Consider the following 20766-nt stretch of genomic DNA (forward strand, 5'->3'; position numbering starts at 1 on the left):
AACAGGCCTTATGAGGAGCGGCTAAGAGAGCTGGGGTTGTTTAGCCTTGAGAAGAGGAGGCTGAGGGGTGACCTCATTGCTCTCTACAACTACCTGAGGGGAGGTTGTAGAGAGGAGGGTGCTGGCCTCTTCTTCCAAGTGGCAGGGGACAGGACAAGAGGGAATGGCCTCAAACTCCGCCAAGGGAGGTTTAGGCTAGACGTTAGGAAAAAATTCTTCACAGAAAGGGTCATTGGGCACTGGAACAGGCTGCCCAGGGAGGTGGTTGAGTCATCTTCCCTGGAGGTGTTTAAGGCACGGGTGGACGAGGTGCTGAGGGGTATGGATTAGTGATTGTTAGGAATGGTTGGACTCGATGATCCGGTGGGTCTCTTCCAACCTGGTTATTCTATGATTCTGTGGTAGTTACAGGTTTAGGAAACGCTGCTTCACGGAAAGGGTCGTCAAACTGTGGAACAGGCTGCCCAGGGAGGTGGTGGAGGCACCATCTCTAGAGGTGTTGAAAAGACATGTAGATGCGGTGCTTAGGGACATAGTTTAGTGGTGGGCTTGGCAGAATTACTTTTATCATTGGACTCGATGATCTTGCAGGTGTTTTCCAGCCTAAGCTACTCATATAGGTGTGCTTTGGGAAAGAACTTTATAAATCTAGGTTAGAAATCTAATTTTGCCTCTTTTTTTTCCCCCTTATGTGTCTAAATCTATGTTAATAACCTTTTAAAATAAGAATTGGTTTCTCTTTTTTTTCATATTGTAGATGTCCAAGTCTTCAACAACATCGAAAATGTCATCTCAGGAGGAAATACTAAGCGATGGCCGGTTTAGCCGCGTTGCAAGGGATCCCAGGTTTTGGGAGATGCCAGAAAAAGAACGTAAAATCAAGATTGACAAACGATTCCGATCTATGTTCCATGACAAGAAGTTTAAACTGAAATACACGGTGGATAAAAGAGGTCGCCCTGTTAACTATACTACTGCAGAGGACCTCAAGAAATTTTATGCCCTGTCGGAATCTGACTCAGATCTTTCAGGAAGTGATAGTAAAGAACAAACTGAAAAGAAAAAAAAGAAAAAAAAAGCTAAACCCAAAGGAGAGGCAGATTCTGCAAAACTACTTTTACACAAAGGGGCAAACAAGCAAGGAGATGCAGCAGGAGGAAGACCAATTTCAGTTCAGAACAAGCAAAAGCCTTCACAAGAAAGTAATATTAAATCCATTAAAGCTCCCAGGAGGGATGTTTCTCTAGGACGAAAAATAAAAGAATCAGGTTAGTTGTTTGGATAAGAACTAAAATATGACATGGAGATATATATATACACACATGTACTTGGATGTTGTTGGTTTGGTTTTAGACATGGAAAATCTTTCACAAGGTCATTTATAAAATAACTGACTGACTCAAATTCAGTGTTGCTGAAGAATCGGAGTTGGTCAGCTTTTTGTAGAATCAGCGCTGATTCTTCAGTTAGAATGTGAAGGTCCATGCCCTTTTAATTGCTGGAGGTGAAGTTTTTGTTTAGTTAGAAACGTAAAATGTATAGTAGTGTGTACACTACCGTATTCGCAAAGTGAATGGCAGATAAAAGATCTGCATGAGGATGGCAGTGTCAATCCACTAATATAAGAGGGCATTAGAGGGAACAAGTGACTTGAAGAAAAACTTCCTTTGTATTGCTTGTGCATGTATATAGTCTACATTATTGAAATGTGAATTCTCCCTATCAATTCTGTACATATAAACAGGTAATATTTCTTTCAGGAGCTTGAGAATGATAAAACGATTGTGGACCTAAAAAGTAATCAATTAGATGAGCTGAAGCGCCGATACTGATGATTTATGTTGTTTGCATTTCCAGCATAGTTATATGTTTCAGGAGTTCAGTAAACATGTATAAAGAAAACCTGAGGTCCTTTTCTGCTTTAGAAAGGATCATATATAATTACAACCTCAAAATAGATACCTAATGTTTATCTTTTTGTGACTGTATGCACAGATGCCGATGAACAAGGTGACATCAGTAAAAGCCAGTTAGAGGAAGAAGTTTCTACAAGTGATGATTTTGAGGATGCAGAATCAGAAGAAGATGAGGCAGAAGATGATGGGGAAACAGGCAAGGAAGAGGAGTCAGGAGATGATGGGGAAATAACTGAAGAAGACAGTGATTCAGAAGATGAAGAAAGTGATATTGGACCTGATCTAGCTAGAGGCATAGGGAACATTGAAACGAGCTCAGAGGATGATGAGGATTTAAATGAAATATTTCCAAAGGAGCCAGAGATAGAGCACTCATGGCGTGAGCTGGATAAAGATGCCCCTCGCGGAGATGAGGTAATGATACTTTACATCTGAAAAGTTGCTACGTGACAAACTCAGAAATGTATGCTGTTGTGAGTTAATTGTAGACCTTCATCTGTGAAACAGTCTGAAAGTACTTTTCGTGAATGGTTTTCAGTCTTTTAATTACTGAATGCACGTGACGATGAAATTGGCTGAAAGACTCGCAGCTTTCACAGGTGTCTTCCTTTCCCTCTAAGCAGAGGCTTACCTAGAGATAAGTGACAGAACAAACAGAACTGAGCATTTCAGAAATTTCAAAATTTAAATAGCACTGCATTTGTTCACTATGGATTTTTTTTCATTTTAACTTGTGCTTCAACAGATTAAGAAATCATTAGACAGTGAAGTAGGAATTTTAAACTGAGTACGGTTAGTGTATAAGAAATCACAGTACTCTAATCTGTTACAGTACCGCAATATTACTTGCTGCTGTGAGTAATTATGATGATAATCAAATCCTATGTGCTGGTATTGTAACTGAAGTCCTAAATCTATAATTGGTATAGTCCTGTGATGCTTCATTATTTATGTCATTTTTATCTGTTCCAGTGATTGCTGCTTCTGACCTTTACTAATTTAAGTGGTACAAACTCTTGAGGAAAATATGGTTTTTATTTTTTTCAGCAGTTTGTTGCTGACTTTGATTCTTACCAAGGATAGCTACTCAAGAATTGTGTATTCCCTATAGCAGTCAGAAATTAAACCTAGAAGCTTTATGTTCTTTTTTTTTCTTCTCTCTATTCAGATTACAAGTAGATTGGCGGTATGTAATATGGATTGGGATAGGTTGAAGGCTAAGGATTTGCTGGCTCTGTTTAGTTCTTTTGTGCCCAAAGGAGGAGTGATATTTTCAGTTAAGGTAAGACCTCATTTCTGAAAGAAGTACTGGCTTCTACGCTACCAAACAACTACAGAGTAAGACAATGCTGTGGTGAACCAGAAGAGATACTAACATAATCAATGAGAAACTCCTGCAATTTGACTTTCTGTGTTAGAAATAAACATGCACTGCTTTTCAGCAACAGGCTTATATTTGGTAGAATTAGATCCTGAAGCTGTTGACTTCATGTGTTTGTGAGGTTGGCCTGAGTGCTGTTTTTCTGAGGCTAATAGTGAAGTTCTCAAAGTCTGATAGGGGTGAGGTTGCCTTTCCTTAGCTATTTTCATTTTCGCTGGTCTTTATGTTAGATAACCCAACCTTACATCTGTCTATTTCTAAAAGCCTTCCAACTTTTCACCATTGCATAACACTTCTCGTTTTTCACTACTTCTGAGTTTATTAATGAATTGAATTCTGATCAGTTAATTTATACTTTTCCATTTTTAGTGTCTGCCTCCAGCTTTCTGAAGTTATGTTAGTTGAATACTCTTTTCTGCAAAGGGCCACAGTGAAATGAACAAAGTCAGGGTTCTTGTTGTTCTTCATCTGTCTCAAAATAATTTTTATTCCTAACAGACAGTTTGTTTATTCTACTCTCTTTCCTGTAGATTAAAATTAAGAGAGTATTGAAGCTTATGGAATTGTCCCCTCTATTGATTTTAGAGAAAAAAGATAAGTGTAAAATTCTTGGTGACGTTAATTTTTTCTTAGTCGATGCATTTAAAGATTTACTTTTGTGTTGTTGTGTTCATAGATTTATCCTTCGGAGTTTGGAAAAGAGAGGTTGAAACAGGAAGAACAAAAAGGACCTGTGGAACTATTTGATCTTCCAGAGAATACCACTGAGAATGATGGGTATTAACTTAATCTTCAAATGATATAATATGTCTAATTCTTAGTGGAAATCCCAATCAACTCCTGCTTCCAAAATTTTCTATGTAGAAATCTCCTGTGGACACCTTAATTTTATAGTTTTTTCAGGGGATGTTATGTAACTGACCCTGGTTCATTGTCAATGCATTGGGAGAATGTGCTTGTTGATCATTGAGTTCAAAATTTTTAATGTGTAGCTCATTGGAAAAATAAATTGAACAAATACATGGAGAGCTTAACATAGCACTTCTCCTCTATGAATTGCTATTCATGTAGTAAACTCGCTTTGTTACTTGCTCTCAAAAGTTTTATCTCTCTAACCAGCAGGGACCTTAACTTAGGCCAAGAATTCCCAGACTGAGATTTCTTGAATGCCTCTAGCAGCAGCCCTGGCTTACTAGGCTGAGCCCATCAGGCCTACCATTGTCCAATCTTCTTCAGGCATGTGGGTTTTTTTCTTTTTTTTCTGCTTGAAAGTCTTGTCTGTATGGAGCTTAAGAGGTTTTGGGTTTATATTTTTCCAGAGTTTCCAGATGTTTGGCAGCCTGACTGGGACCACTCTTGTGTAATACATCCTAATGGACTGCCTTGTATTTGGAAAATCTGGATGCTTCTAAAATAAATGCAGATCCCTTTGAAGACAGTCTAGTGAATCAGTGAAGTGTATGATGTGTTTACAGTGCATTCTGAAGACAGCTGTGCTGTGTGCATCAAGGTGCATCCTGAAGTATGAGATTTACTGCTCAGTGGGCTTTAGAGCATCTAGAATATCCCATAGATACCTCAGTGATGCCTGTTGCCTTTATATTCATGGGACAGGACCTCAGCCCTATGATACCTCTCCTGCATCCTCTCACCAATTCATCAACTTCTCAGTCTCTTTTTATTCTGCTTTTCTTTTTTTGTTGGTGTCATCTTCTACGAAATCACCACCATCTGTGCTATGTGAGTTAGTATCTGGATTCCTTTTCTCACCCTTCCCACTTTCTTACTCATTACTCCTACACTGCCTCTTTCTAGTGTAAGCATTTGCAGTCTTGTCCTTACAGTCTCCCACTTTCTTACGTTCTTAACACGTTCTCATACTTATGTATGAACAATTTGCCAATGAAAAGTTGTTAAAGCCAGCTCATTTGATTGTGGTGTTTTCTACTTTTGCAGGATTTATAGGGAAAAACTGAGGGAGTATCAATTTAAACGACTGAAATACTTCTATGCAGTTGTAGAATGTGATTCTCCTGAAACAGCCAATAAAATTTATGAGGAATGCGACGGATTGGAATTTGAAAGTAGCTGTTCTTTTATAGACTTGAGGTAACTCTAGTGGTGACTTTATTACATGTTGACCCAAGGAGGGGAGGGATAATTAAAGCCAATTTGAAGTAATTTGGAGTAATCTGTATTGTCTATATTCTGTAACCAAAATGAGATATGTAAATAATTAGGCATCTAATGAGTTGTTAGGTTTCCTTTTGATTCTCTTTTCTTCTCTCTGAGCATTTTTACTAGAACGTGAAAAGTTTTGAGAGGCTCTCTACTTAGGGAGATTGTTCTCTAAGAGGTCAGGCTGTGGTTGCATCTTGATCTTTTTGGTACAATTAAATTAACTGGTGGGATTTAGGAAACAAAACAATGTACAGCTGCTTTGAATTGGATTTTCCCCCCCTTTTTCTTTTCTTTCCCCAAGGGTCCAGAAGTGGCATTCTTTCAGGACTGGTTACCATAGGGCACGGTATTGCTGCTGTTGTCATGAAGTGGCAGTAGATTACTGTGAATGAGCTGGAAGCTCTAATATTACAAAAGTCACATTTGGGGAAAAAGAGTTTTAAATTATGTTTATACTTGATTGTTAGTATTTCCATTTGTTACAAAAGGCCTTCTAGTCTGAGCAGAAGAAAAGTTCGTTAATTGCAATAAGCTTTGGCAGAAGATGGCTTTGTCTGCTGTGTCTCACGTTATGGGCACTCTTGGAAGTCAGTGAAAGATAAGTTTTGTCCTTTGAATCATTTCCTAGAGGAACTTGGTTCATTTGCTTTGAACTGCGTTGGAGAAAATGATCTCTGCCAAACAAATGCGTAACTTTTCATGTTTTTAAACACAGAAAGATAATGTTTTACAATAGAAACAGGTGTTTGAAATTCTTCAATGCTTTTCCTAATCTTCTACTTGGTTAGATTTTATTGTTGAATGGTATTCATCAGATGACATTTGCATTGATTTGGAAAAAAAAAAAGAAGCGCAAGTATTTCCTCATGTATTGCAGAAAGGGTTGTTTTTTTATCTAACTTCTCCCTTTATTGCACATACTTCACTCTTTTAAACTTTTTTATTTCTAATTGTAATGTCAAAGATGTACCACGCTTTCATAAAATGTTCTGATTCTTTTTATCTGTTTCCAAAATACATTTTGCTCCCTCTTTTCTTCTAAATTTTTAATATTAATTTTCCTGAAAAGATGGTTCTTAAAACTAATAAGAACACCCCAAAGAACACCCCTGACTCTGCTGACACCAAACTAGAAGTTGTTTAGTTTACTTCCCCAGCATGGTGGTGTAACACATCGAAAACCTGTGGAATAGCTGTGGAGAAGCCAGACAATTAACCGTACCTTTTTGGAGTACTTGTCCATTTTTTTGTTTTGTTTTCAGGCTTACCAACTTTTTATTTTAGCTAACTTTTATTGTGCTGATATACCACTCCTGTGAAAAGCTTAGGCTGTTTACACTACAAAATTTCCCAATGTATTCACTTAATAGCATGTTTTATATGCCTTTAAGATTTATTCCAGATAATGTTACATTTGATGATCAGCCAAAAGATGTGGCCTCAGAAGTGAACGTAGCTGCATATAAACCAAAGTACTTCACATCTGCTGCTATGGGGACATCAAAGGTATCTTTACAATGTTTTTGTAGTGTTTTTCTAATTTGTTTAGCTTTACTGTCAGATTATAAATTACATAAGTAGTGGGGAAAAGATTCCTGATTATCTTCACCATTTCAAAATAAGGACATCAAACATGTTAAAAGATATAAGTATGAGCCACAAGTTGCAACCTCATAAATAAATGCAAGTTTTGGATTTTGAAAGGTTGTGTTTCTTTTGTTACTAATTAAATACTGCATTTTGACCTCATTATGCCTCTGTTACAAGTTGCACGTGGAATTACTTTGTTATTCACAGTTAAATCTTCCAATTTGCCTAAAATGGATATTTGTGTATAGCTCTGTAAGAGCCTATTTGGTGTCCGCTCCAGCCTTGAACAGCTGCTTCCCCTCCTTGTAGCTATTCATTCTGAGTCTGTGTTATGTGACATCCAAAACTTCCATCTGGCCATGAAGTGAACCGGATTGATGAAATGATCAGTTGAAAAACAAGTAATTTCTGCTGGGTCATTTTCTCAGTCAGATCTGTTTCAACTTCTGGCTGAGGTTGCAGTTGCAAGAACGCTTCCACTGTCTCCATTACAATTCATGCATGATTGCAGGAATTAGTTGCTGTTTCAACACCACTATCTGCTGCCACAAAGGAAATTTGGCTTACAGAGATTCCTTATTGTGTGAGCTGCTATTATAGAATACTTCAGTGCATGAGAAGACTTCTTCCCTCCTTCATGTAGTTAAAACTCCTTGAAGCTCGTTGTAGAACAGGTTCCAAAAAGTTGTAGTTAAATTTATTTTATTAAATGGTTATTGTAGCTATTGTTTTAGAGAACGTTAATAACAGGTTTACAGTGCTTTATAAATGAAGGTGTCAGATAGTTTTCCCGGAAAATGACTGAAGTTCGAAGTTTAATTTTACTGTTTCAGCTTCTACAAGTGGCATTCTTGTTTTTAAGGTAGATATTACGTGGGATGAGACAGATCATGAACGAGTAACATCACTTAGCAGAACTTTTAATAAAGAGGAACTTCTTGACATGGATTTTCAAGCTTATTTGGCTTCGTCTAGTGAAGAAGAGGAAGAAGAGCAGCAAGGTACCTACCTTTCCTCCAGAGCAAAACATTTCCAAAAGTGGCATATACTTGTTGAGTGTGTGACCCAAGGTGGAGAGAAATTGGTGTTGGTATTTTTGTTTGCCCTTTTCAATTAGGAAGTTGACAGATGCTAAACATTTAGGCACATTAGTTAGGCATGTTAACATAGAAGATGTAGAGTTCTTTTAAATATACTGAAACTTGACCTTCCTTTTTCCTTTCTTTTTTTGTTTGTTTCAGTTAAATGCAGCTTTTCAGTGTTCTTTATGTACCGCAAGAAAACGATGTACATGTTTTTAAAATGGTATCTCTTAAAGCCACAGCTGAGATTCATTATGCAAACCTGATTCTGATTCTCCAAATAAATATTATTAGTATGACCCTAAGATTACATTATTTTTGAAGGCAAAGTATGTTAGCTGAATTTGAAGTAACAGCTTACTTAGGCAGTTTGTTAGTGAGAAGTAGCAAGATCACAGGTGATCTAAACCAAGGCATATTTTCTTCATTGCTGATATGATAATTCTGCTAAAGAAAAGTTGCTTTTCATAGAATCATAGATTCACCAGGTTGGAAAAGACCCACCGGATCATCGAGTCCAACCATTCCTAACAATCACTAATCCATACCCCTCAGCACCTCGTCCACCCGTGCCTTAAACACCTCCAGGGAAGGGGACTCAACCACCTCCCTGGGCAGCCTGTTCCAGTGCCCAATGACCCTTTCCATGAAAAATTTTTTCCTAGTGTTCAGCCTGAACCTCCCCGGTGGAGCTTGAGGCCATTCCCTCTTGTCCTGTCCCCTGTCACTTGGGAGAAGAGGCCAGCACCCTCCTCTCTACAACCTCCTTTCAGGTAGTTGTAGAGAGCAATGAGGTCTCCCTTCAGCCTCCTCTTCTCAAGGCTAAACAACCCCAGCTCTGTCAGCCATTCCTCATAAGGCCTGTTCTCCAGCCCCTTCACCAGCTTCATTGCTCTTCTCTGGACTCACTCCAGAGCCTCAACATCCTTCTTATGGTGAGGGGCCCGGAACTGAACACAGTATTCGAGGAGCGGTCTCACCAGTGCTGAGTCCAGAGGGAGAATAACCTCCCTGGACCTGCTGGTCACACCGTTTCTGATACAAGCCAAGATGCCATTGGCCTTCTTGGCCACCTGGGCACACTGCTGGCTCATCATACATTTGAATGATGTACGTAGAGAACATGGTAGCTATTCTGTTTATTCAGTGCTGAATGAAGGTCTGCTACTGTTCTGTGAAGTCAGATCAAAAATTACCAAATGGTAGGTGACTAGGAGTTATGCTAATAATTGAGCCCCTGAATAGCTGTCTTCTGAATAGGTGCTTCCACCTCTGAATATCAAATTATTTTCTTTTTTTTTTACCTCCTACCCCTCCTTTTTTTTTTTTTTCTGTGTGTGCATCCTTTTCAGGGGATAAGTCCTAGTTTGAAACGTCAAGTTTTTAATGACTAAACAAATGAGGTACAAGGCTCACTGCACAAATCTGCCTGTAGGTTAATACGGTGTTTAGCGCTCTTCATGATCCCTTTATATACAAACTCAAGTCTCTGCAGGGCAAGGAGATACTGCATAAGCTGCCCTAAGGCTGCTCTTGTTGGAACAGCCTAGGCAGGGTGCTGAACGCATTCCAGACCTTAGAGGCTCCTTAGGGAGGTATAGATAGTACAGAGCTTCTTTACTGCAGCAGTAGCTTGTCTTGAGTATCGAGGGGAATGTGAATGGCAGTGGAGAAGAGTTGCTCTACAGGCCTTCTGGTACTTTAAGCTATAGGTCTTAGATAGTGAGAGGAAAGGTCAGCAGCAGAATGTATTTAAGGGAGCTTTAGAGTGCAGTACTAATGTCTTTCAGATGCTTTTTGATTCACGTAACTTCTTAAGTATGTAATGTCATCTAACTTTGTAACATGTAAATTCCTGAATTACCTTTCTTGTTTTCACTCTAAAATTCAGTCTGCTCTTAATTGCTAATATATATAGCCTAAATTACAATGCAAAGAAAATGTCATTAAACCTTAGTCAGGTCTTTCAACCAGATGTTAAAAAATGATTTATACTGCATTGAAGCTGATAGTTGCAATCAGGAATGAGTTTGGAGCATGCAAAAGAACATTACAGATTTTTCTAGGTTTGGAGTTGGGAAATCTGGCAGCAAACTTAGCTTGGCAATATCTTGCCAGGGTTTATGTCCTTTTTTTTCTTCATCTTTATTATAAACTGCACCTCTGTGAGTTTTATTTTCTCTAGTAATGCTTAGTAAGGTAACTGTATGGGAGCAGTAGGTTCATCAAGGTGTATTTCCATCTTCTTACTATGTACAAGATTACCACTATGTTAAAGACAGTGTCTGTAATTGGGTGGTGATGAAAGCGGACATCTGTAAGTGAGCAACACTTCAAAGATTCTAAAAAATAAAAACTTCTGTTGCCGGGAGGGAAAAGAAATTGACCCTAAGTAATTTTATCATACTAAAAAATTTTAAGCCTGGAAATGTCTATGTTCTACTGATGTTTTGAAAAGTGAGTTATTAATAGAGGAATTATGTTGCCATGTCTTTAACGTGTTCCTGACCTTGCGTGGTACAGAACAGGATTCCATGTGACAGGATTCCATCCAGCAGAATTATGTGGCACTAGGCACGAATGGGAAAAATCAATGTCAGCTGCTTGAATGGAAATGTAGGAGTGTGATAAGAAAGAAAACAATGTCCTGGACTCTTATTAATATTTTTTTTAGCTTATTAAAATGTTTTATTTATAAACAGATTTTTGTTGGCTTATTCTAATCTGTTTTTTTATGGAATTTTTTGACTTAAAATATGTGTGTCATGAATTTTAGTATTACTATTATACAACAGTTTTGTAATGTAGAGTATTTCTGTGACTTGGTATGCTGAGGTTCGTAGCACAAAGTATCTCCTTCATGTTACTTCTGAATATTTTGTTGCTTGGATGCATTTATTCCAGTTAGGAAGAGTTTGTGGTCTGCATCAAATCAAGCCCATAACTGCTAGTTTGACCACGATCACCAGTGACTTAATGTATGGTATTTGAAATAATGCTTCAAATTAGGCATTATGTGTTTTTTACTTTTGCAAGAGCAACATCATCTCTGCTCTTCTGTTCTTTACAGCCACACAGGATACCTGAGCAGACTATATGACAAAATAACCAGGAATGTCCAGTTACCTGTCATCTGCAGCCAGGTGCTTAAAGGCTGCAGCAGCTACAGTCAGTTTGGTTTGCAAAGTGAGTTTTAAATACTGCATCCAGTGCACACCACTCCAGTAGTTAGACTACTGTGACCTGAAAAAAAAAAAGCAAAACCCTTAAATAGCCAGAATGCAATGCTTAGCATTCATTTACTGTTATCTATCTGTTCACATTCTCTTTTTCCAGTATCTGTCCTCTCCCTGGAAGACATCTTGCAAAAAGATGTTGTCTACTATGATATGCTTAGAATAAGTTTATTTTGATTATCTTGAATTCTACGTTTTTCTTTTTTTATTATAATTTGGATGAACTAATGGGATTTGCCCAACTTCTTGTTCAGAGAGTGCTAAGAATGTGGGAAAGTGGGGTTAAACCCTGAGGTTTTCTTTGTCACTTTCTTCTAGCTAAGGTCAACGCATTTAATTTTTCATATCATGCTGTAATGCAGTTAATAACCTCTATCTTGGACTCAGTTCTTGAATTCTGGAGTGTAAAAATCTTCTACTTTTCATTCTGAGAGTATACAGGTGTTGTAGGCATTTTTCATTTCTGTCTATATTTGAGTAACTACCCTGGATAGAATTGAGATGTTTAGTACATTTTTATGGTGTGGCCATCATCGTCCAGGTCAGTAGCTAAATCTTCTGCTGTGCCATGATATCATGAGGGAAATTTTGTCTTTCCATCTTTAAAAGAAACTCAGACCTGTTGTCAAATTTTGTCTAATATAATTTTTCTCTTTAGTTTGTAAGGCTGAGATAAAAAAAAACAGAATCATCTACTCAACCCCTGCAAGATAATCATAAACTAAGAACATACTTGTATCTTATACTCTTCATTTTCTCAGGTTTTGCCTTTTTTTCCTTCACAGATTAAACTTCCTTTCTTCCAGTTGTGTTTCTCTTGCAGTGCAGCTGTTAACTGCACCAGAACTTTTTGGTTTGTTCGTGTGTTGTGTTCAAAAAGTCTTTGAACAGGCTATTGGCAGAAAGCATTACTGCCTTAATATCCATCAGAAAGTGGTTCCTCGTGTTGTGCAATACACAGTGACACTTGAAAGCTAATGACAAGGTTATTTGAACTCTGAACAAACTTTGAGAACATACTCAGCTTGTTATCCTTTCTTACAGCTGTTGTCAAGTGTTCTTTATTTGCTTACGAAATGAAAAGGCTCTTCGGGGTTTTTTGAAAATCATGGTGACTGTTTGTCAAAAGGAATACATGTTTCCTCTAAATAAGGAAATATAATTAGATGCCTTGCCATTTAAATTTCTCCTAGCAAAATTAGCAAAACCAGTCATAAATACAAATCAGTAGCTTTACTTATCCAGTTCCCATGCAGCATAGCTCTGCTGCTCATTTCACGTGATACCAGGTAGAAGAAACAACAAAATGGCTTATTTTTCTTCACACTCTTGAAATCCGAATGCCTTTTTCTTGCTGTGTGAGCAGATGCTTTCCTCTTAGGAGATCCCAGCTACTGATGTGCAAAGTGGAAGAGCAGTTGCAGTTAAGTGAACCATAAAGATTTCTGCTCTCAGCCAACAGCCAGCTTCTTGTGGTGATGGGATGTGGAAGAGAGCAGTAGTGCCACACAAGTTTTAGCCAAAGACCGGAGATCACCTATGTTAACTTGCAACTGCAGTTTGTCTTTCTAGACACCATTTATGCTTCCCGTGCAACTTGGTACTAAACTTTACTGCATGACTTCACTGCTAAACCAGAGAAAAATCAAAAATGAGCCTGCCTCAAACCTAGTTTTCTACAGTTCAAGAGGCTGTGGCATCTTACAAGCCTTAAAAGCCGGTTTGCCCTGAAATATTTGTTAGTCACTTTTCTAATTGTGTTTTTCAAAAAAACAAGGGAAGAAAACCCCCCTCTTTTCATCTTGCCTCATTTGCTAGTGCAGCAAGTCAGTAAAGATTAAGGCTTTGAATAATTCTCTGTTACGGAATCTTGCAAGGTTTATTTGTTAAAATATGCTTTACACAGCATTTTTTTGAGATTTAGGTACTCCTCCGCTGTAAAGGACTCTGATAATTTTAAAATGCAGTAAAGGATGCTGTCTCTGATCAGTCATTTCTTTTGCTGAGCAAATTTTCTTTTGTCTTTTTAGATCTTATTTCATTTAAGTAGGGGAATTCTAAAACTGGTTGGGAGAATAATAGATTAAAATAATTTACATTGTATTTTGAGAAACAAGTATGTGGCTTAGGTGTGTTTCCTAAACATTAACTTCAATTAATCCCTTTCTTGAGACTGTCTGTGATAGCTTTACTCTCTCTTTCTAGGTGGTGATGTAGCTCATGAGATGGAAGATGACAAACCCAGGAAAGGCAAAAAAGATGATGAAGAGCAAATTGCCAAATATAGACAACTTTTGCAAAGTATCCAAGAAAAAGAGAAAAAACAGGAAGAAAAGGATATAGGACTGGAGATTAAGTGGGTTCCAGGTAAGGTTTATTTTCTTCTTTTAGTAACTTGGAGGATATGCAGTATTGGCCTGCAAAAAGGGATATAATGTAAGATGTTGGATTTATAGTAGTAGAAACTGAACCTTTTTTTTTTTCCATAAATTGAAATCCAGATGGATTACAATGAGGGAATTAGAAGATATATGACTGAACTTGGTTCCTAGGCTGTCAGCTGCTTTTTGTAGCTTTTTGTCAGAGTTTTTTGTGCTTACTTCTTCATTCATCACGTTTTGTAGATTTTCTCAAATAGAATTTATGTTTGCTATAGATTCATAAACCATACCTTCATTTTTAGAAATGAAAGCCAGTATGATTTGGAAACATTGCCTAAAATTAGAGGTCAATGATTTGAACATCTTACTTGCATAGGCTGAAAATTTGAAGGAAGAGAGAAGGGAAATATCTGATCATCCAGTGAGACTGCTCTGTGGGAAAGAAAGCTACCAGGAAGAAAAGTTGGGGGATATTTTGTAGTATTTAGTGAAAGCTATATTTTCATTTAGAAATTGGAAAAAGATACTCTGACAATATAGCATCCCAGAAGAACTCATCCTGAGATCTGAAAACCAATGTGTTTTTTTTTCCCCTTCATTATGGAAAGGCATTCAGGCTGATTTGTGCATTTGGTTTATGGGTATGTGCTTTCCCTGAGATGTAAAGACCCAATTTAACAATATCCAAAAAGGACAAGTTTTTCACTGTGGCTTTTCCTTGATCCTGGCCCAGGGCTCATTCTGACTGCCTGTACCAGCCCTGGCAGTTCTTAGATCTCTTTGCAATCTTAATTTCATTTGCTAAAATGATAGAAGTACTCTGGAAAAGAAGAAATCTGGATCTGAGTTAATGAGTCAGATAGATAGGCAAATGGAAGCATTTGATGAATGCTCAGAGGGTTGACGTATGCAGTCCAGCAACTAGAGAAGCGTGACATTACCTCTTCAGGAGCAGCAAGGTGCTTTATTGGCTCAGTACATGTAGGACTGCAGGCTACATAAGGACACAGACTGACCCATTGCTATAAAATGTGAGACCAGAGACGTACTAGGATATAGCATCTTCACCACTGATTTATTAATTCTGCTTAGGAATACCTATCTAATACACTAATATTATTCTTGAATTCACTCAGGTAACTTCTGTTTAATGTAAATACTCGCTTCTAAAACGTTGTTCTGGTCTGTAATGAGCCGGTGGAATTGATTGAACTCAGTGCAGTAGTTATATTCCTAGTTCTTGATAAGATCTGTAATCGAACGTATACACTGGCATTAAAAAAGGTTGTGTGTTTTCAGTTGTGTTTATATAATTCCGGTCATTTGTGGTATGAATCCTTCCAAAAGTTCTTCGAGAAAGCATTTATTGTACAGGATAGAAGCGCTTGCGGACACAGCTGTATCATAGTGTTTTACTTTGTCTGCCCACAGTGTGTCAGTATTTGCATTCCTGATGTTGCTTACTTGGTAGCTTTAATTCCTTGTGGTGTCACTGAACATTTAAGGCAAGTGAGTATATACACAAGTAGCTATTATAAGGTTTTTGCAAAGATTCGTTGTTGCCAGCTTTCAGATTGAAGGTGGAAACCGCAATCGACAGTTGCTGCTAGGAATGTGTTCTGTATTTATATAGGTCATGCATTGTTTAAACAGTTTAGAAAACCTGCCATTTCTTGTGATCTTTGGAAAACATATTTGGGGTTTTTTTGTTTGTTACACAGTTTGTCTTCTAAAGAATCTTGAAAATCATATGAATGAAGTTCTGTAAATTAAAAAAGTGTAGGCAATACAATAAAAATCTAGAGCAAACCATTCACTGATGAAGATGGAAAATCATTTTAAGAGAGACTAGAGGAAACTCTCTCTTGCTTGGGGAAAGCAAGAAGTTTTCTGAAGGCTCTGCCTCTTAAAACTGTGCCTTACATGTTATAAATAAATTACATTAACATTTAGAAACTGTAGTACAGATGGAATCCAGTTCCCTTATAGGTAGGCTCGCTCTTTCTTTGCAGTTGAACTTGACTTTAAAACACTGGATTTCTTCCATGTTACATCTAGTACAGCCCCTTCCTTACTGCACCTTCTTGCGGGGCTCCTAGGACTTCTGCTTTATCCTCATTTCTTTTGAGGGACGGATGAAAAAAGCAAACCAACCGCAAACAAACAAACCAACCCTATCCTGGTAAATATGACTGGCTTTGTCCATAGTCGGTTGCATGTCTGTGTGCTGGGCCAGATTTGTTCATCAAATGATGGGCTGAATGTACATGTGTGTGCAATGAAGTTTACATTGGTAATTTACAGTATTTGATGTCAGTTTAGCAACTATGATTTTTGCAGTATATGTTAGTGTTTACTCATTTCTTACCCTGAAAAAGTTAGAATATTATCAAAGAGCAGAGGTTCTGAAAATCACACAAGTATTCGTTTGTCTTTGCTAGTTAGACTGTTCACCTCCATGCAGCCAGCCAGGACCACTACTGGCTGTTGACTGCTGGAATACGGTTTTGTCCAAAAGAAAAGTCCTAAAAATGAAGATGAGCATCTTAACTTTGCTTTTGTGTCTGTTGTATGGGAACACTTCAGCTGTTAGTAGTTTCAGGCAGCCTTTGGAAAGGAGGTCCTGCACACCTGGAAGGGAGATTTATTTATTCTTTATGGTGCAGCACAGTCAACACATGCTGAACAGTAGTTTACAGCTCTGGCAATATATATGCAGTTGAGGCTATGCTTCCTTATGGGAAAGAAGTACATTAATTATTATGTTATTTTTTTGTTGAACAAATGTGCGTATTTAAATTCCAAAACAATTTCATTATGTTCAGTTGGAGGATTCTGGGAATGCAAAAATAGCTTTTGTAATAATCTCTTAAGACTCCTTATTTTTTCAAGACTAGTTTATGTCTGTTGAAATATTTTTATTATCAAGCTCTGCCGTAATCTGCTTGACTTATTGCAAAATCTTTTTCCTTTTTCCTGCCCAAATGTTTAATACAAGAGTTGCAGCAGCTAACTCTAGGAAGCTTTTCAATTGAAAGGCAGATATTTGAATTAATTTAAAAATTTGAGGTTTGGCACAAATATTTACACGTGGTTATAGAAAGCATACTTTGTGAATGATTCAGTTATTCTTGAATCATAATAGTTTTAACTAAACGACAGTGCCAGTAAAAATAAATTAGTTGTAGTTCCAACTCTCTTTGGTCTGTTTCTTTTAGGCACAAAATCAGTGCTCTATTTAAGCATCCATCTGTTTTTTTAATCATATCTGATTTGAGCAATGATTACTGTGCATCCTTATCCAGCTCCCAAAGCTCCCTTTAGAAGGTGGAGAGGGAGAAGACCACAACTGCATTTCTTGATGATATTCACCCAATTTTTTGAACGTTGGTTGTTTTTTTTTTTATTGGACTTGAAAATTCTTCTGCCGGGAAGAATGAGATATAACTAGTCTTAAATGAAACTTCAAAATTTGTTTTCATCAGAAGTAAAATAGCAGGCAATCATGTCTGTAAAGGGCATAGTGAACCCCAACTGTATGTTTTTACAGATTATATGGAGCATGAAAATGCTCATACGGAATATATATCTCAATCTGTATCATGGCTTAGCGTGTGCTCTGACTGGAGCAGTCTTCCCTCTTGTAGCACGAAGCAGCGTGTGCTCAGCTGCATGTGGACTGAGTGCTGTAATTCTTCACACTTGACATTTTAGGGGCTAAGGCTGGTGTGACTTTTTTCAGGCAGTTATACTGTTAGGAAAACAATCTCGACTTAAGATGCCATATCTTTGGGAGTGAGAAATGCTAATGTTATAAGACTATTTCTGTCTGCCTTTCCTTTTAGCTACCTGCAACAGGGAGTTTCTTTTTTTCTGGTAAGGCATTACATGCAAGATGAACTTGCTTGCTTAGGTTTCTTGTGAGTAGAGAACCATCTTCTTAGCTTCTAATAGACAGTTGCATCCTGTTAAGCTTCTAAAAGTTTTCAAAACTCAGCGTTTAGAAAAGTAAAAGTTCTGGCCTGCCTGCCTTTGGTCGCTGTCTCACCAGAGTGAGCAGCAATATACTTGGGTTGTTATAGTATTTATCACACTTTTAATCCTTTAGCTCAGGTATGATTTGGTTGTACGCTAATATAGATTACCTTTTTCCCGTTTCCCTGGCCTTTATTTGTGAAGATTATGTAAGACCAGTGCGATTCATTTGTTCTAAAAAAATAAAATTACACAGATGAGGGTACAAATTAACCTTTTCTATTGCTGGTTAATAATTCCATCTACAGTAGATGATTCCTTTCCCCTTCTGCAATCAAAAGCCTTCTGACCACTTAAATAGACTCTTATTCTCGGGAAGTGGTTGGACAGTATTTCTAAGCCATTCTAATCTGTGGAGAAACTCTTAATGCCTTTCATGAGACTGCCAGATACCACAAGAAAGGTCTGCATTTTCTTCCAAGTCCTTCTGTGCCAGATGGATCAAATGATTCCATTTTCCAGGCACATAAATCAGAAATCTTGTAACCTCTTTTGAGATTTTGGGTGTCTCTGTTTCTGGAGATGTGACATACTTTTTTTTTTACTGTCTTCAGAGGCAGCTTGCAAGGTTGCTACCTCACCAGTAATTTTTTCCACAAATGTACTGCAAAATAATATCCAAAATAGTTGTAATTAATTTTCTGTGAAGCTGATAACTCTTTCATTGACATTGGAGATTAAGAGGTGTACAGTTGGAATTAAATAAATATATTTGTTCTTGTTGTACAGGGGTACTTTTTAGTGAACCTATACAATATTCTTCCTTTATTGTGGCTTTGCATTTGATTGATTGTTTAGTACCCATTTTTTTTGTGTCAGTAATCATTTGCCACCTACTGTTAAATCTGGCTTCTTTCCACAGTAGTGTAAGGGCGCTTTATCTTACTTTTTTTTTTTTTTGCAACACTTTCTTCTTCCAGTAAGGCATGGGTTTAGGTCTTGTCCGCACTTCGCGTTTCAGACATGTTCTAACCAGCTCTCCAACCTTTGAATTATTTTTGGAGGGTAGACAAGTGGAAGAACAGGAATTGGTGTTTGCAGTTTTGCAGAAAAAATGTCTACCTGCTTTTCTGAGGACAGGTAGAACTGTCCACAAAGGCTGCCCATTTTTTCCATTATGAACTCTGTTTTCAGTTCCTCACTGTTGAGGAGAGGTGGAAGGAATGAGGAGGAGCGGGGACTGGCCAAATGAGAAACTTGGGAGTTGAGAGAAAGAATGGGATCTAGTCTAGGACATCTGGAGAGATCCAAGTATGATTTCTGTGCAATAAAACTGGTATGAGTGCTGGGAGAGTTGGAGTTGGTTAGATGAGGGCTGGAGTGGGATGGTAAGAAGGGGATGCTGAAGGGTAACAATTAGAACAAGTAGAACTGGGGAAGAGACAGCCAAGAGTCAGACTTGGAAGGGGAAGCAGAAACATGATTCCTGCACACTCCGAAGATCTATCAGTCATGTTGCAAAAGAGGATAGTAACTATAGGGTATCTGACTCATTTGTTAGAGAAGTTCTAAAAAATTAGAGTGTGTAGTGAATGAAGCAAGATATTGCTCAGGCTATTACCTCGTGCCAGGGAAGTAGATTCTGTCTTCCTGCCACTGAATTCTGCTTCCGTGAGTTGCAAGGCAAGTCGGTTAATCTCTTTATAATATGAAGTTTTGGGTTTGCAAGTGCCTTTCTTGTGAAGAAGGGTGAAAGTGTACAGGCTACATCTGAAGTCAGTAGTTGTCCTCATAACATGCAAGTGCTCTGTGATGTTAAGGCTTTTGAAAAAGCATTCCTGAAGTGTGTGGAATTTTTCACGGAAAAATGAAGATGGCTTTTAAATTCAGTGCTTATTCTAGATTTAAATATTCTAGATGTAAAATGAAGATACTCCAATTATTTAATAGATTGTTTCTTAAGGTGATGTTCTCACATCATTGAATACTGTAATGAAATGTATTAGAAAGAACTCCATTCTGTTTCTAGAGTAGGGTTCAGTTGCGTTTGGTAAATTTTCTGTACATTAAGTTCCATAATGTAGCTATATCTTAAACAGTAACACAAAATACTGAGTTCATTATGTATAAATCAAACTGTTAAGATCCTCTGGAAAAGGTAGTATGTGATCATGTGATGAGAAACACATTTACGAATAGGCTTATTTACAAAAAGGCTAAATTAGAGATACTTGTGCATGCAACTTGAAGTGGTAGGCTTTGGCACTGTCCAGTCTGTGCTAAATCAGGGAATATAATGTAAACCTAACTAACACATCCAAACTTGCTGTCTGATCCTGTCATGCTACAATTATTTAGAGCCAGGAATGTTGCACTACTATGGGGTTTACTTTTCTAGGGCCCTTGGAGAACTGTCATGCTCTGTAAGTGAAGAGGAATCTTCCTTCAGCAAAGAGTTTAGCCACCTTTCGCAGTGGTTGACAGGTCAGGAGACACAGACTTGAGGGCTTCTGTGACACTGTACCCATAATGGAAGGATACAGAAGAGATGCAGATCTGAGTTAATGGTTTAACAGTTAGTTCCTCACCGATGTAGTGAGAGAATGGTACTCTTTGCCTTTGATCTTTCAGGTCATAGCACTGCTTAATACAGATATTGGTACTGGTAGCTTGGTGAGGCTAGTGCAATAAAAGGCTGTTTTATTTCTCTTGCTTCTGCTTTTCTTAATCTTGAGTTATCACAATTTGAACTGGTAATCAGTGGTAACAGAAAACGTTCTTTCAAGTATTTTTTTTTCTTTCTTGGGAGGCTGATATATTTCAAGATGTATGTGCCCTTAATCCCTGCTTCTTGTTAACAAATACTTTTTTTAAAAAAAATCAGCTATTTACCTGAGGCATTGGATCTGAATCTAGGTTTATAGCCATGCCAGCTGTGTACTGGTTTTTAATTTTATGTAGTTTTGTGTTGTTAAAGCACACTTGCACTAAGTACCTTTAAAAGGCTGGATGACTTGAAAATAA

General features: G+C 37.7%; 1 protein-coding gene across 1 annotated transcript in view; it reads left to right on the forward strand.

Moving 5' to 3' along the window:
• The window catches only part of ESF1 (ESF1 nucleolar pre-rRNA processing protein homolog), a 33980-nt gene that overhangs the window by 605 nt on the left and 12609 nt on the right, over window positions 1–20766 (forward strand). Inside the window, exons 2-9 of the mRNA XM_069850130.1 lie at window positions 758–1268; window positions 1996–2330; window positions 3085–3198; window positions 3974–4074; window positions 5254–5406; window positions 6870–6984; window positions 7931–8069; window positions 13592–13753. Of these exons, the coding sequence (XP_069706231.1) occupies window positions 758–1268; window positions 1996–2330; window positions 3085–3198; window positions 3974–4074; window positions 5254–5406; window positions 6870–6984; window positions 7931–8069; window positions 13592–13753 (1630 nt within the window). The remainder of the gene's footprint in view (window positions 1–757; window positions 1269–1995; window positions 2331–3084; window positions 3199–3973; window positions 4075–5253; window positions 5407–6869; window positions 6985–7930; window positions 8070–13591; window positions 13754–20766) is intronic.

The sequence above is a fragment of the Phaenicophaeus curvirostris genome, chromosome 2 (genome assembly GCF_032191515.1).
Source record: "Phaenicophaeus curvirostris isolate KB17595 chromosome 2, BPBGC_Pcur_1.0, whole genome shotgun sequence".
NCBI lineage: Eukaryota > Metazoa > Chordata > Aves > Cuculiformes > Cuculidae > Phaenicophaeus > Phaenicophaeus curvirostris.